We start from the raw sequence: 16,582 nt of genomic DNA, 5'->3' as shown, positions 1-16,582 counted from the left end.
TCTCAAAATATTATCTAGTTTTAAGAATGTCTGTAGAAGAAATGATAAACTTTCGAGAGTGCGGATGGCAAACAGTCTTAATATAAAACCGGAAGAAGTAATGCTTGACGATTTAAATTCGGAAAATGACCCCGAAATGAGAAAATGTGTATATACATCAACATCTGATGGAAATAGCCACATACAATTGGAAGCAAGTACGACAAAAAAGGGTATCAGTCACAATTCGTCATCGCAGTCTAATGAATCAACACAAAATGGGATATCCAGAAGTTGGTCGAAAGAGAATCTTTTTATAAAAATTGAAAAAATGATACTTGAAGATTTAGATTGGGAGAATGAACCAGCGTGTGTTGAGAAATCATTGTACCTGAATGATGATAATCCAAAAAATGTAGAGGTAAATACGACAAATCAAGGCATCAGTCACAACTCCAATTTTGAGATACAAAGGGAAAGTATTTGTAAGTTTTCAACAGGGAATGAATCTACACAAAATAATATGATTTCGAATGAGAGTTTTGTTATCAAATCAGAAGAGGTAATGCTCGACGATATAGATTGGGAAAATGAGCCACAATGTGTAGGTACATCAACATCTCCTAATGAAAATAGTACTAATACATTGAAACTAAGTATAACAAAACAGGGGATCAGTCATAATTCTAATCCAGAAATACTAGAAAAAGATGTTTGTGCACTTCCGGAGTCTAATGAATCAACACAAAATAATATGATTTCGAATGCTAGTTTTGTTATCAAACCAGAAGAGGTAATGCTCGACGATATAGATTGGGCAAAGGAGCCACAATGTGTAGGTACATCGACTTCTCCTGATGAAAATAGTACTAATAAATTGAAACTAAGTGCAACAAAACAGGGGATCAGTCATAATTCCAATTCAATGATGCAAAAGGAAAACGTCTATGTGCTTTCAGCATCTAATGAATCGACACCTAGTAATGAGATTTCGAAAATAGAGAACCATGTTATTAAGCCAAATGCGGTAAATCTCGAGAAACCGGCAGGAATTGAAAAATCACTGTGTACTTATGAGAATAACCCAAAAAATTCAGAAGTAATCTCTACGAACCAAATTGTTAGTCACGTTTTCAATCAAGAGGAAGACGAAGATTCTGATTTTTTTCACGAACTTTCAAATTCTGATGAATTTTCCGAATATTCAGATTCCGCTGAACCGACCCACATTAAAGAAAATTTACCAATCAGAGGCAAACTAGGACTTGTTCCAGCAAACCGAGTCCTTGATAAGATTACGATGCCTAATGAGTCAGTGCAAAATAACATTAAAAATAGTTTTAGTACGGAGGTAGAAAAAGATGGCACTAGTGAGATTGCGATACCTAATGAATTGGTGCAAAATAACATTAAAGAGAATTCTAATACAGAGTTACAAAGAGTCAACACTAGTCAGATTGCGATGCTTAATGAATCGACACAAAATAACATTGAAGAAAGTTCTAGTACACGGGTAGAAAGAGCTAACACTACTGAGATTGCGATGCTTAATGAATCGGTGCAAAATAACATTAAAAATAGTTCTAGTACAGAGGTAAAAAGAGATGACACTAGTGAGATTGCGATTCTATATCCGATTGCGATGCTTAATGAATCGGTGCAAAATAACATTAAAGAGAGTTCCATTACAGACATAGAAAGAGCTGACACTAGTGAGATTGCGATACTTAAAGAATTGGGGCAAATTAACATTGAAGAGAGTTCCAGCACAGAGATAGAAAGAGCTGACACTAGTGAGATTGAGATGCTTAATGAATTGGGGCAAAATAACATTGAAGAGAGTTCCAGTACAGAGATAGAAAGAGCTGACACTAGTGAAATTGCGATGCCTAATGAATTGGTGCAAAATAACATTGAAGAGAATTCAAATACAGAGTTACAAAGAGTCAACACTAGTCAGATTGCGATGCTTAATGAATTGGTGCAAAATAACATCGAAGAGAGTTCCAGTACAGAGATAGAAAGAGCTGACACTAGTGAAATTGCGATGCCTAATGAATTGGTGCAAAATAACATTGAAGAGAATTCAAATACAGAGTTACAAAGAGTCAACACTAGTCAGATTGCGATGCTTAATGAATTGTTGCAAAATAACATTGAAGAGAGTTCCAGTACAGAGATAGAAAGAGCTGACACTAGTGAGATTGCGATGCCTAATGAATTGGTGCAAAATAACATTGAAGAGAATTCAAATACAGAGTTACAAAGAGTCAACACTAGTCAGATTGCGATGCTTAATGAATTGGTGCAAAATAACATTGAAGAGAGTTCCAGTACAGAGATAGAAAGAGCTGACACTAGTGAGTTTGCGATGCTTAATGAATTGGTGCAAAATAACATTGAAGAGAGTTCCAGTACAGAGATAGAAAGAGCTGACACTAGTGAGATTGCGATGCCTAATGAATTGGTGCAAAATAACATTGAAGAGAATTCAAATACAGAGTTACAAAGAGTCAACACTAGTCAGATTGCGATGCTTCATGAATCGACACAAAATAACATCGAAGAGAGTTCTAGTACACAGGTAGAAAGAGCTAACACTAGTGAGATTGCGATGCTTAATGAATCGGTGCAAAATAACATTAAAAATAGTTTTGCGATTCTATATCCGATTTCGATGCTTAATTATTCGGTGCAAAATAGTTTTGCGATTCTATATCCGATTGGGATGCTCAATGAATCGGTGCAAAATAACATTGAAGAGAATTCTAATACAGAATTACAAAGAGTCAACACTAGGCAGATTGCGATGCTTAATGAATCGACACAAAATAACATCGAAAAGAGTTCTAGTACAGAGATAGAAAGAGCTGACACCAGTGAGATTGTGATGCTTAATGAATCGGTGCAAAATAACATTAAAAATAGTTCTAGTACAGAGTTAGAAAGAGATGGTTCTAATGAGACTGCGATTCTATATCAGATTGCGATGCCTAATGAATCGGTGCAAAATAACATTGAAGAGAATTCTAATACAGAGTTACAAAGAGTCAACACTAGTCAGATTGCGATGCTTAATGAATCGACACAAAATAACATCGAAAAGAGTTCTAGTACAGAGATAGAAAGAGCTGACACCAGTGAGATTGTGATGCTTAATGAATCGGTGCAAAATAACATTAAAAATAGTTCTAGTACAGAGTTAGAAAGAGATGGTTCTAATGAGACTGCGATTCTATATCAGATTGCGATGCCTAATGAATCGGTGCAAAATAACATTGAAGAGAATTCTAATACAGAGTTACAAAGAGTCAACACTAGTCAGATTGCGATGCTTAATGAATGGACACAAAATAACATGGAAGAGAGTTGTAGTACAGAGATAGAAAGAGCTGACACTAGTGAGATTGCAATGCTTAATGAATCGGTGCAAAATAACATCGGAGAGAGTTCCAGTACAGAGACACGAAATAACATCAGAAACAGTTCCCAAACCAGAGGCCTGGTAATAACATATTGTTTTCTTGCCTTTTAAATTATTTTTATTTTCTTTATATTTAATGTGTATAGTATTTATAGTATTTTTCAGTAATAAAAATTTTTGATTAAAATCCGACATCGGGTAAGTTACACAAGACAAATTTTGTCTTGTGTAACTTTCCTTACATTTGCTTTCAAATTGTATCGACAATGATCTCATAACCGGAATGTGTGAACATGTGTGTATGTTTAATTATCGAAATTTTTTTTGTGACCTTATATTCCTCAAATACAGATAAAGTCATGGGTTGGTCACATCCGAATTTTTTTTATTTATTACTTTCAATTAGGCCAATATTAATTCCAAAATGGCCTCCTCCTTGACCATTTTCTGGATCCGCTATTGTTAACTACACAGTCAATATTACTAACAGTATCACCCGTATCGAGCTCCAATTAAAAATAGACAGAAATATACTCCAATAAAACAGACAGACATTCAATTTTATATATATAATACATATGTATAGATATATAATAATATATATAAAAACGATGAGTCGGTAAATGTGTTTGTATGTGTCAGACAACGGGAGCAGTATGAGGAACCAATTATTTTTTTATTTTTATTCATTTTTTTCACTCTTTTTTTCTCATTTTTTTTGTGTCGAGGGCGTGGAGGCGAAGACCCTGGAGTGCCAGAGGGGCTCTAGGCGTCGGGGGCGCAGGCGCTGGGGCGAAGCCCCCAGGGTGCGGGAAACATCGGGGGGCGCTGGGTCATTTCCCACACATCATTTCGAACGGGTTAGATTGCTAAGTGTATAATGTGCCACTTTTTATTAATTTTTATATTATTTTATTAATATTACGTGCGCGTGCGCCTATAAATTACCTTAAATTATACTATTTTTTTCATATTTCTTAATTTGTTTTGTAGGAAATGGAAGTATTTCAAACTTTACCGTTATGTTCGGGTAAGCCGAAGTTGAATGCACGTAACTATATTATGCTGCTGGATAAAAAAACTGGAGATAGACATTACTGGTACTGTAATCAGAAGAGAAACCATTATTGCCCGGGACGAGTAATAACACAGCTTGTTGAGGGGAACCACGTAGTCCAGAAGTTTAAGGATCACAATCATCCGGCTTCACCCCACAGTATTGAAACAATTAAATTTGTAAATGCAGTGAAGACAACCGCCAAACACACGAACGATTTGCCGTGTCGAGTCATCGAAACCGCGATGGCTTCCACATCGGAAATTGATTGCCCTTACTTGCCATCTGTGAATGCTTTACGAAGCATGATACACAATATTAGACGAGAAAATCGACCCGCCGAGCCGCGGACAGTGTCCGATATCAACGTCTTGCCCGCTTATAGGGTCACGCTAAAAGGTGATGAATTTTTGATCATTGATGTGACTTCGGCCGATAACACGAGAATATTGGTCTTCTCAACTTCCACCAATATACGCCATCTGTCAGAGGGCGAGTTTTGGATAATGGACGGGACCTTTAAAACGGTCCCGACATTATTCTATCAGCTATACACCATTCACACAAAGGTAGGATTTACCAACAGCAGAATCCTACCTATGGTGTATATTCTAATGACGGCCAAGTCACAGGTGGCGTACTCGAGATTATTTGAAGAGATCAAACAATATGCAGCTACACACGGAGTCACGCTAGCGCCACAAATATTAATATCCGATTTGGAAATAGCGGCTATCAACGCTTCTCAGAGCGTTTTTCCGGGAGTGGAGAATAAAGTCTGCTTTTTTCATTTCGGACAGTGTGTGTGGCGCAATATACAGAAATCCGGACTGGCCGATAATTATCAAAACGACAGAGTTTTTGCGCTGAAGCTAAGGCAGCTGACGGCTCTTGCTTTTGTTCCGGCAGTGGGTATTCCCGCTGCGCTTGAAGTGCTAAGACCTACCATGCCCGTGGAGGCAAATGTGGTTGTGAAGTGGCTAGATGAGCACTATGTTAATGGGAAAGACAATATTCAACCAGACGGCACCGTCACAAGAATTCCACCACGTTATCCACCGGAAATGTGGAGCATCTACTCTTCCACAATAGATTGCTTGCCTAGAACACAAAACGTGGTAGAAGCTTGGCACAGGCGCTGGGAGACACTTGTCGGCAGAGCACACGTGGGTTTCCACAAGATAATGGTTGAGTTTCAAAAGGAACAAAATACTGTAGAGTCTGTGGTTGAACAAATATTAGAAGGAGCGCCACGCCCAAAGTTGAGACGAGAGGCAATTTCCAGAGAAAGTCGCATTCAGTTCATTGTACAAGAATATTGGCAACGCACAACTCTCGAATATTTGCAAGGACTTGCGCAAAATTTTCAAGTATGCATGACGTGAAAATAAATTAAAGATGCTAGTATAACTTTGATCCAATGATTACTAATAATTTGTTACTTGCATAGTTTCGGTGATTTTTTCTGCTGCTGTCATCGCTCTTCAGGCCCATGTCTGCTGTTCAGTTATCGTCGTATCTCCGTGTCGGTAAGCATACACCTGCCCTGATTCGATTAAGTGAAACTATGTACATATTTTGTGCATCATCGTTCTTCGCGTATAATAATGATTTTTTTTGTGTCGTTTCAGCCCTCTTCAAAATTTAGTTGCCATAATGTTTCTAATGATGTATATATATGTATGTAAATATGTGTTTGTAATATCTTTAATATGCTGTGATATACATGATCGCCCTCCAGGACCCATGTCTGCTCTTCAGTTATCGTCGTATCTCCGTGTCGGTAAGCATACACTTGCCTTGATTCAATTAAGTTAAACTATGTGCATAAATAATTTGTGCATCATCGTTCTTCGTCTATAATAATGATTTTTTTTGTCATTTCAGGCTTCTTCACTGCCTCCCCTGAACGAAGAAAACTTAGTTGCCAAAATGTTTCGTTTCTTATGATGTACATATATAAATATCTGTTTGTAATATCTTTAATATGCTGTGATACATATTGCAATAATTCATAGGTTTTGAAGCTACTAACATAATTGTTTTAGCAATATAAACATTGCAACGCGACGTTCTCCCAGCCGTCCCACAAGTTGGCCACACTTGGGCTGAGAGTTTTTACCGCGAAAAGCAGGAGTCTTATGCTTTTGTATTTGAGAAGTCTATTTCCATTTGACAGAATAGATGATTATTATATTTTCCCGTCACCAATTTGGGTCTCCTATGAATGATTGGTTGCTCGTGTACTATTCAAACAGTAGTATATATGTACGTATAGACACAGTGTGCGAGACGGAGACATAGATTTCGCACAGATTATCGTATTCGTTTACGAAAAACCAAATCTACAAGAGAAATTTTCATTTTGATAATTAAAAGATTTGATTTTATTGTTCTTATATGTATGTATTATATTTACAATGTGTGTCTATTTTTACATACCTCCTTTGCATTTCACATGGTATTATCATGATAGCTGCTGATCCAGTTACGATAATTTATTTTAAATATGAATATTTTGCATTGCTCGTATATTTTATAAGATTATTTAAATTTTTAATGCTCATCGGTTATAGGTTTCATACCGAATATTATTATTCTACCACAATATTAAATACATAGAATGACCGTTGTTCAGACCAATTGTCTGATGGTCGGTTTTCGTAGCCTTACGATCCACGAAATCTATGTTTGCCTGTGCTGGCCGCCCTGAGAGCGGCTAGCCGACACTTCCGCGCCAACCGTCGCCGCTTTACTCGCGGTTCGTTTCTTCGATCCTAAATCACCAGTTCGAGACTGGTGATGTTGGAGACCAGCTCCAGTATTCGTCAGGGGTGTATTGAGGAAGCCTGGTCTGTCTTTGTCCCGAAGGCAGACAACTCAGACACGCGTGCTTGGTGCATAACCTCAAGCCGCACCAAGTGTTATTTGTATACGTGTTCTCTCCCCCTTCCCCCCTGCTTGCTCTCTCTACATTTAACTTAAAATACAGCTGATCATATACAGATTTACGACCTGTTTTCATTACATATAATCTCCCGCCCTTTTTTCCTACTTTACACATCGCGCTTACATTACGCACACGGTACGAGAGAGGGAGACAGAGAGCAGAGCAGCCGTCAGCAGAGACCAGACCACAGACGACGAAGGAAGACACCGTGAGGAAAGCCATTCGCCCACGCTTTACCACGAGCTATACAAACATCACGACATCAGGTGGCATCTGAGAACCCCTGGCGTCCGTACAACCGTATAGACCGATTTCAGAGTCTAAACCAGTGTTTCTCAGGCAAAATTTTACCGTGGACGCACAAGTGATAATAGTGGTCCCATGGAAATGTCTGATGGTCGCAACAAATTTAATCAAATAAATCAAAGTTATTCATAAAATAAAAGAAATTTCGACATTTTGGTGTCTATTTATTTAATAATAATACAAATAGAAAATGCTTAATACTTCTTTCTTCCAATACAAGCCGCATTGCTGCTTCTAAGTTTGCGTCTGGCAGCTGGTTTCTAAATTTGTTTTTTAATTAATATTATGAGCATTTATAAGAACTGTAAATAGGTTTTTGAGCTCTTTTTCCTATTATGCTGTACATTAGAATAATATAATACTATGATTACTAACAAAATTAACTTTAAATTGCAAAATAGAAAATTATCAGTAAAACAGTAGCTATTAATTTATGTAGATATAATATATATTGTGAACATAAGTTAGTAATAATAAAAAGCATTATTTTTTTTAAGTATTTTTTCAGTTTTTAAATTTGTTCATTATTTTCAGCTTTTTCATTTTTATCATTTTTTAAATTTTTTTTTTAATTTCTTTCATATTGGAGCTGGGGGTGAAGGCCCCGGGGTGTTGGAGGTGTGGGGAGGGCTGGGGGCAAAGGCCCCGGGGCGTCGGGAGCGCCGGAGTCGTCGGGAGGGCTGGGGGCGAAGGCCCCGGGGTGCCAGAGGCATCGGGGGCGCTGGGGGCGAAGGCGTCGGGGCGTCGGCGATGCACAAAACGTAATTCGTAATCACTTTTTAATTGGGAAAAAACCCGGTTTATAACATCTGGCAGCCGAAAAGTCCATGATACCAACGATAACTATGAAAAAATAAGGAGAACTCGAGTACCAAATATTCCGTATTCGCGATTTTCATGGCAAAAATTGTCTTTTGGGCGATTGCAATGTGCGGAGTAAACCAAAAATGTAAACTGCAAAAACAATCAACGCCAGCGGTAAACGGACTACTAGTCATATATGAACCAGTCACAGGACAACCGGTCGCTCTAGATCGGTAACTCGTGATCACCCGTCACACTAAAACTGGTCACACCCAAAAATTAAAAATTGCTCGAATTTTTGGGTGTGACCAGATTTTTCGTGACCAATTTTCGGGTGTGACCAGTTTTAGAGTGTGACCAATTTCCTCGTGACTAGTTTTAACATGACGGATGATCACGAGTGACCGATCTAGAGCGACCAGTTGTCCTATGACCGGTTCACATTTGACTACTAATCACCGAACCACGCCAGCAGTGAACTTGGTAATTTTTCCACCAATGCAGTGTTGCCATTGCCACTTGTCAACACTGCGTTTGACATTTCATATATTATTTATACAGAGCTGGCATACGTTGCACTGTGTTTTTATAGAAAAACCCATGAAAATGGAGTGTCGCCTATGCCTGCAGTTTGAATCAGCCGAATCGTCCATTTCCATCTACACTTCAGAATCATTATTAGAACGCATCCAGAACTGCTGTCAGCTTCAGGTCTGTCATTACTATCTACATACATATGTTATGTACGTTCTACCACGACATTCGGTCACTTGTGCTTCGTTGAATATTGCTGCATTTTGTACCAGACATTGACAGTTTATAATTCATGCTTATACATAAGTTTTAGTATTTATTTTCGTAGACATACTTTTCGCAATAAAGATGAATTTCAACACTTTATTGACACAATAGCTTACACAATATATAATGACAGTAATTAAGAAAATTGTAGGGCTGTAGAGTCGGTGTTGAAGTTGTGGCTTTGTATGTATCCACAATTGTCAGCCACAGGTCATCTGATTATACCTCAATATTGCATTACTTTCTGTTTAACGATAAGTAATATAAACTTTAAATATAATAAATTATTTATATTCATTACAGATCCAAAAATACCATGAATTATCTGAAAATGTATGTCAGACGTGTATGTCGAATCTCAAAATATTATCTAGTTTTAAGAATGTCTGTAGAAGAAATGATAAATTTTCGAGAGTGCGGATGGCAAAAAGTCTTAATATAAAACCGGAAGAAGAAATGCTTTACGAATTAAATTGGGAAAATGACCCCGAAATGAGAAAATGTGTATATAAATCAACATCTGATGGAAATAGCCACATACAATTGGAAGCAAGTACGACAAAAAAGGGGATCAGTCACAATTCGTTTTCTGAGTCTAATGAATCAACACAAAATGGGATATCTAGAAGTTGCTCGAGAGAAAATCTTTTAATGAAGATTCAAAAAGTGATATTCGAAGATTTTGTTGAAAAATCATTGTTCCTTAATGAGAATAATCCAAAAAATTTAGAAGTAAATACGACTAAGCAAGGGATCAGTCACAACTCCAATTTTGAGATACAAAGGGAAAGTATTTGTAAGTTTTCAACAGGGAATGAATCTACACAAAATAATATGATTTCGAATGAGAGTTTTGTTATCAAACCAGATGAGGTAATGCTCGACGATATAGATTGGGAAAATAAGCCACAATGTGTAGGTACATCAACATCACCTGATAAAAATAGTACTAATACATTGAAACTACGTACAACAAAACAGGGGATCAGTCATAATTCCAATCCAGACATACTAGAAAAAGACGTTTGCGCAATTCCAGAGTCTAATGAATCAACACAAAATAAAATGATTTCGAATGAGAGTTTTGTTTACAAACCAGATGAGGTAATGCTCGATGATATAGATTGGGAAAATGAGCCACAATGTGTAGGTACATCGACTTCTGATGAAAATAGTACTAATAAATCGAAACTAAGTACAACAAAACAGGGTATCAGTCATAATTCCAATCCAGAAATACTAGAAAAAGACGTTTGTGCACTTCCGGAGTCTAATGAATCAACACAAAATAATATGATTTCGAATGAGAGTTTTGTTATCAAACCAGAAGAGGTAATGCTCGACGATATAGATTGGGCAAATGAGCCACAATGTGTAGGTACATCGACGTCTCCTGATGAAAATAGTACTAATATATCGAAACTAAGTACAACAAAACAAGGGATCAGTCACAATTCCAATTCAATGATGCATAAGGAAAACGTCTATGTGCTTTCGGCATCTAATGAATCGACACCTAATAATGAGATTTCGAAAATAGAGAACGATGTTATTAAGCCAAATGAGGTAAATCTCGAGAAACCGACAGGAATTGAAAAATCACTGTGTACTTATGAGAATAACCCAAAAAATTCAGAAGTAATCTCTACGAACCAAATTGTTAGTCACGTTTTCAATCAAGAGGAAGACGAAGATTCTGATTTTTTTCACGAACTTTCAAATTCTGATGAATTTTCCGAATATTCAGATTCCGCTGAACCGACCCACATTAAAGAAAATTTACCAATCAGAGGCAAACTAGGACTTGTTCCAGCAAACCGAGTCCTCGGTAAGATTACGATGCCTAATGAATCAGTGCAAAATAACATTAAAAATAGTTTTAGTACAGAGGTAGAAAGAGATGGCACTAGTGAGATTGCGATTCTATATCAGTCTGCGATGCCTAATGAATTGGTGCAAAATAACATTGAAGAGAATTCAAATACAGAGTTACAAAGAGTCAACACTAGTCAGATTGCGATGCTTAATGAATCGACACTAAATAACATCAAAGATAGTTCTAGTACACAGGTAGAAAGAGATAACACTAGTGAGATTGCGATTTTATATCAGATTACGATGCCTAATGAATTGGTGCAAAATAACATCGGAGAGAGTTCCAACATAGAGACACGAAATAACATCAGAAACAGTTCCCAAACCAGAGGCCAGGTAAGAACATATTGTTTTTTTTTGACCTTTTAAATTATTTTTATTTTCTTTATATTTAATGTGTATAGTATTTATAGTATTTTTCAGTAATAAAAAATTTTGATCAAAATCCGACATCTGTAAGTGGAAATTTTGTCTTGTGTAACTTTCCTTACATTTGCTCTCAAACTGTATCGAAAATGCTCTCATAACCGGAATGTGTGAACATTTGTGTATGTTTAATTATCGAAATTTTTTTTATGACCTTATATTCCTCAAATACAGATTAAGTCATGTGTTGGTCACATCCGAATTTTTTTTATTTATTATTTTAAATTAGGCCAATATTAATTCCAAAATGGCCCCCTCCTTGACCATTTTCTGGATCCGCTATTGTTAGCTACACAGTCAATATTACTAACAGTATCCCCCGTATCAAGCTCCAATATCAGAAAGCGTTCGCTATATGTTGATAATATGGCCGTGTATTTGAAACATCTGGCATGATCACGAAACAACTGGCACTCGAGTTCTCGTTAGTACAATGTTGCGCGTGTGTAGCATTCGATTGATGGAGTTTCCGTGTTCCGTGATCGAGATTTTAGTGACGTGAATAACCGCCAAACCATAATCTTATACTTAAATTGTAAAAGGCAAATTAAAAATAAATAAAAGGCAAGCCTTAAAAATTGTTATCTGAAATTTCTGAATCACTTTATACTACATAATAAGATCGCTTTGAGTAATCACCAAACTGTTTTTAATAATTCTTATTTTATCCAATATTTTTTAGTTTACAAACGAATTCAAGTACTCAACAACCAAGCGAGGAAAACGAAAGCTGATTTACTTGGGATCCAAGTATAACCATAGCCGCATATCAACAAAGAAGGTTTCAACATGGAAATGTGGTACTTTGGGGTGCCAGTCCCATATGAAGACCAAGGATGATGTCATCATATGCTATCCAACCGCCCATTGTCATGAGTCTTGCCCTCAAGATATAGAAGCTAGCATCGCTAAAAGGAAAATGGCCCAAGCCAAGAGTGCAGTCGGTACCAATGCCTGCAATGTCATGAAATTTGAAATTCCAATTTCGATGCCTAATGAATTGGTGCAAAATAACACTGAAGAGAATTCAAATACAGAGTTACAAAGAGTAAACACTAGTCAGATTGCGATGCTTAATGAATCGACACAAAATAACATCGAAGAGAGTTCCAGTACACAGGTAGAAAGAGCTAACACTAGTGAGATTGCGATTTTATATCAGATTACGATGCCTAATGAATTGGTGCAAAATAACATTGAAGAGGGTTCCAGTGCGGAGGTAGACAGAGTTAACACTAGTGAGATTGCGATGCTTAATGAATCGGTGCAAGATAACATTAAAAATAGTTCTAGTACAGAGGTAGAAATATATGACACTAGTGAGATTGCGATTCTACATTCAATTGCGATGCTTAATGAATTGGTGCAAAATAACATTGAAGGGAGTTCCAGTACGCAGGTAGAAAGAATCAACAGTAGTGAGATTGCGATACTCACTGAATCAGCACAAAATAAAATCGAAGAGAGTTCCAGTACAGAGATAGAAAGAGTCAACAGTAGTGAGATTGCAGTACAAAATAACATCAAAGAGAGCTCCAGTACAGAGGTAAAAAGAGTCAACAGCAGTGAGATTGCGATACTCATAGAATCGGCACAAAATAACATCGGTGCGAGTTCCAGTACACAGATAGAAAAACTCAAAACTAGTGAGATTGCGATGCTTATTGAATCAGGACAAAATAACATCGAAGAGAGTGTCAGTACAAAGTTAGAAAGAGATATGGCGATGTTTAATGAATCGATACGAAATAACATCGATAAAAGTTCCCCAACCGGAGACCAGGTAATAATCTATTCATTTTTTCTATATCATTAATAATATTGTGTTTATTACATTAACCAGAAGTAATTAATAATTTCAGGTGGGACTTGTTCCGTTTGATAAAATAAATGTTTGATGTTTAGTGTTATTAACCCTTTGCCTGCGGCAATAAATATAGCGAACAAGCCCTGTATGCGGCACCTTTTTTGCGAATTTGGCAATCGAGTTTTCGACCTTAAATACATATTTTAATATTTACTCAAGTAACATAATAAAATACATAATATATCTCGTAGTTTTGGCTTAATTGTCAAATAACCATTCTTCATACAATTGAGACGTATCGTCGCCATTGTTCAACAGACGTGACGTCACACAAACGAGGTTTCAGTATGGTTCCACAAAAAACTAATTTTGACTGGCATATATTAATTTTAAGCGAATTGAATAGATGGCATTCAACTCTCAGTAATATATTCAACCAATTTTGAACCTTAAAACAGTTGAAATAGACGCATATAAGGCTCAAAATCCCGTGCATAGTTCAGAAATTCTATGGAAGACAGACTTGTCGCGCAAAGCTTCCATAGAGGACGGCCGCGGGCAAACGGTTAAGTGTTAGTGTTTGATGTTTTTTACAAGCTTTTTATTAATTCTTATATTGTGTTATAGGAAAAAGAAGTATTTCCGATTGTGGAAATAAAGTTAGGCAGACCTAGAATCAATGCACGTGGTTACCTCATGAGGTTTAAAAGAAATAATGGGAATTTGTACTATTGGCAATGCGTTTTCCAACAGGGAAAATTTTGTCAAGCTCGGGTGTCCACACTACTCACTGAAGGAGAACATGTTATGCATGATTATATTGATCACAATCACCCTCCTCACAGAGACTTAATTATAGAGGCACAATATAGGGAAAATATAAAGAACGCCGCTCAAAATTCTGAAAGCATTCCAAGTGTTATCATTAAGAACATTATAGCTTCTGTCTTACCGGTAGACCGCCCATACTTACCATCTGTGGACGCTATGCGGGCGACGATACACAGACTTAGGCAACAACAGCAATCTAAAAGAAAACGGTTTGTATGGCTTTTTGTTATTAAAATCTATATCTATATATGCATGTGTATATATTGCTGGTAAACGGACTACTAGTCACATGTGAACCAGTCACAGGACAACCGGTCGCTCAAGATCGGTCCCCGTCACACTAGTCATGAAAAAACTGGTCACACCCAAAAATTTGACCAATTTTTAAATTTAAATTAATTAAAATTTGGTAAAAACTAATTTTTCATTTTCTTTATACTTATCCCACCCCTATCAAAAATTATATACATATGTATGTTGTAAATAAATCATCCTCTCTTTAGTCACCTCATTACTGAATAATGCTCGGTCTTCCCGATTGATGTTAATGTTTATTTATGCTGTTTTTTTCTTATATTTATTTAATTTGTTTTAGGAAATAGATATATTTACGATTGTGACATCACATACTCGCAGGCCACCAAACAATGCTCATAAATACCTCATTGTTTGAAAGGAGTCGAAGGGACATGTACTATTGATATTGCCCTTTTAAAATCAAAGAGAAAATTGTCTCGCTTGGACCCGTAGTAGCATCACTTGTTGAAGGAAACACTCAATACTGATCAACGTACTGATCACAACCACCCTGCCCGGAGCTACGCATTTTAGATGGCGCGACTGGTAGACAACTTCAAGAAAACCACCAAAGATTCTAATGCTTTCCCAAGCGTTATCATTCAGAACATATGTATTGTCAAACAGATAGAAGACATACATAGATTATGTGATGAATCGTTAATCAAATAATCTATGTTAATCATATAATTCTTGAAAAATGTTATGCCGACTTCAATATTTTGCTAAAAGAAACTTTGGGGACATTTTCCTTAAATATGCAGAGCAAAGCATCAGCGAGTGGGAGACTATTAAAAATTATTCTCGAGCTCAACAAGTCAAGAAAGACTTCTATTCTTTCCGTAGACAAAGAAATGGCAACATTTTTAAATTTCGACCAATTAATTAATGTTTTTGCTGGTGAAAAGCGATAAAATGTTATCATTATTGTTTTTGTAATACAATTGTATATACATAGTTTATAATTCAAATGTATTTAAAAACAGTGTCTCGCTCTTTAGGTATTCCAATTTATCGTAGTAAATTGGAATGGAAAAACCATTTTTGTTTTACATTGTCCACAAATATCTACATTACATTATTTTGTCGGTTGACAATATATCAAAATATATATATATATATATATATATATATATATATATATATATATATATATATATATATATATATATATATATGTACATATATTCGTCCCGCTATTTCGAATAAAATAGCAATAATTTGCAATGGTGCTCTTATTGGCATTCAGTAATTCTACAAATATATTTAAGTACTAAACAGTTTTTGAATTTTATTTTTAATTTAGTTAATTATATTCCCTTTGATTTAATTAACTTATGAATTAATAATATGAAACGAATTGATCATTTGCAAAAAATAGTAAACGCTTTGGATCACTGAATACTTAAAATCAAATATATTCGATAAAGGTCTCATATGCTAACAATGCTTCTCTAGTAAATATTATTCATAGAGAAAAATTCAAAATATCTAAATTTTCATCACCCCAAAATTTATGTTATATTCACTTCCTAAAAATTCTTATCTTTAAATTATTTCGAAGAGCAAGAAATGTAAATAACCGTGAAAAAGACCAGTTAGTAATTTTATATTCAAATTCGAGTTCTACTTATTTTCAATTCAAGATTCCACAGTGTAGAGAGACTATTACACTCGGGATGCTTCTTGGACAGGGAGAACTGGAATGAACTGGCGCGCCCGGAAATTAACGTCCGAGGAGTGGGGGTCAGCCTGATACTAACCTAACTTGGCATGGCTGCCAACTAAAGGGACGACGAGAAGGACGTAGCGTTACAACTTGTCATATAATTAAAAAAAAGTTATAAAACATTCCTATGAGATAAGTTTTGTCTAAGTATTAATTTGCTCGCACGCACAACGTCCTTCTTTTCTATTCAACGCCAGAATCATCGGAGAGGTTCCCATTCAGCAGATGTGCCAGCAGGGGCTCCCCCCAGGTTTGAACGGGACTATCCACGTTGTTTAATGTATTATTATGAATTA

The 16,582-nt window shown here is 36.2% G+C and overlaps 2 protein-coding genes across 3 annotated transcripts; both read left to right on the top strand.

Annotated features, from left to right (window-relative positions):
* Positions 1 to 8,213, top strand: LOC143916644 (uncharacterized). Its single transcript, XM_077437838.1, has 6 exons — positions 1 to 3,484; positions 4,132 to 4,263; positions 4,397 to 5,830; positions 5,911 to 5,989; positions 6,092 to 6,243; positions 6,348 to 8,213. The coding sequence occupies exons 1-4, from the start codon at positions 65 to 67 to the stop codon at positions 5,917 to 5,919; spliced, it is 4,995 nt and encodes a 1,664-aa protein (XP_077293964.1). The 5' UTR covers positions 1 to 64; the 3' UTR covers positions 5,920 to 5,989; positions 6,092 to 6,243; positions 6,348 to 8,213.
* An 830-nt stretch (positions 8,214 to 9,043) lies between these two features.
* LOC143916645 (uncharacterized) lies at positions 9,044 to 15,673 on the top strand. 2 transcript variants are annotated; one of them, XM_077437839.1, is made up of 5 exons: positions 9,044 to 9,231; positions 9,625 to 11,532; positions 12,305 to 13,405; positions 14,057 to 14,469; positions 14,856 to 15,673. In XM_077437839.1, exons 1-5 carry the CDS (start codon positions 9,121 to 9,123, stop codon positions 14,860 to 14,862), a joined length of 3,540 nt encoding a protein of 1,179 aa, XP_077293965.1. In that variant the 5' UTR covers positions 9,044 to 9,120; the 3' UTR covers positions 14,863 to 15,673. The 2 variants fall into 2 exon arrangements, with proteins under 2 accessions (XP_077293965.1, XP_077293966.1); XM_077437840.1 differs by lacking the exon at positions 14,856 to 15,673 and having other exon boundaries at positions 13,485 to 14,469.
* Positions 15,674 to 16,582: the final 909 nt, after the last annotated feature.

This window comes from Arctopsyche grandis, chromosome 9 (genome assembly GCF_051622035.1).
Source record: "Arctopsyche grandis isolate Sample6627 chromosome 9, ASM5162203v2, whole genome shotgun sequence".
NCBI classification, from domain to species: Eukaryota; Metazoa; Arthropoda; class Insecta; order Trichoptera; family Hydropsychidae; genus Arctopsyche; species Arctopsyche grandis.
The sequence above is the reverse complement of the archived record's forward strand: the minus strand, read 5'-3'. Positions and strand labels throughout refer to the sequence as shown.

Coding starts and splice junctions, on each gene's coding strand:
- LOC143916644 (XM_077437838.1), top strand. CDS start 65: ATGGCAAACAGTCTTAATATAAAACCGGAAGAAGTAATGCTTGACGAT. Junction 3,485..4,131: donor GTTCCCAAACCAGAGGCCTG/GTAATAACATAT, acceptor TTTTGTGTCGAG/GGCGTGGAGGCGAAGACCCT. Junction 4,264..4,396: donor CCACACATCATTTCGAACGG/GTTAGATTGCTA, acceptor TTTGTTTTGTAG/GAAATGGAAGTATTTCAAAC.
- LOC143916645 (XM_077437839.1), top strand. CDS start 9,121: ATGAAAATGGAGTGTCGCCTATGCCTGCAGTTTGAATCAGCCGAATCG. Junction 11,533..12,304: donor GTTCCCAAACCAGAGGCCAG/GTAAGAACATAT, acceptor AATATTTTTTAG/TTTACAAACGAATTCAAGTA. Junction 13,406..14,056: donor GTTCCCCAACCGGAGACCAG/GTAATAATCTAT, acceptor ATTGTGTTATAG/GAAAAAGAAGTATTTCCGAT.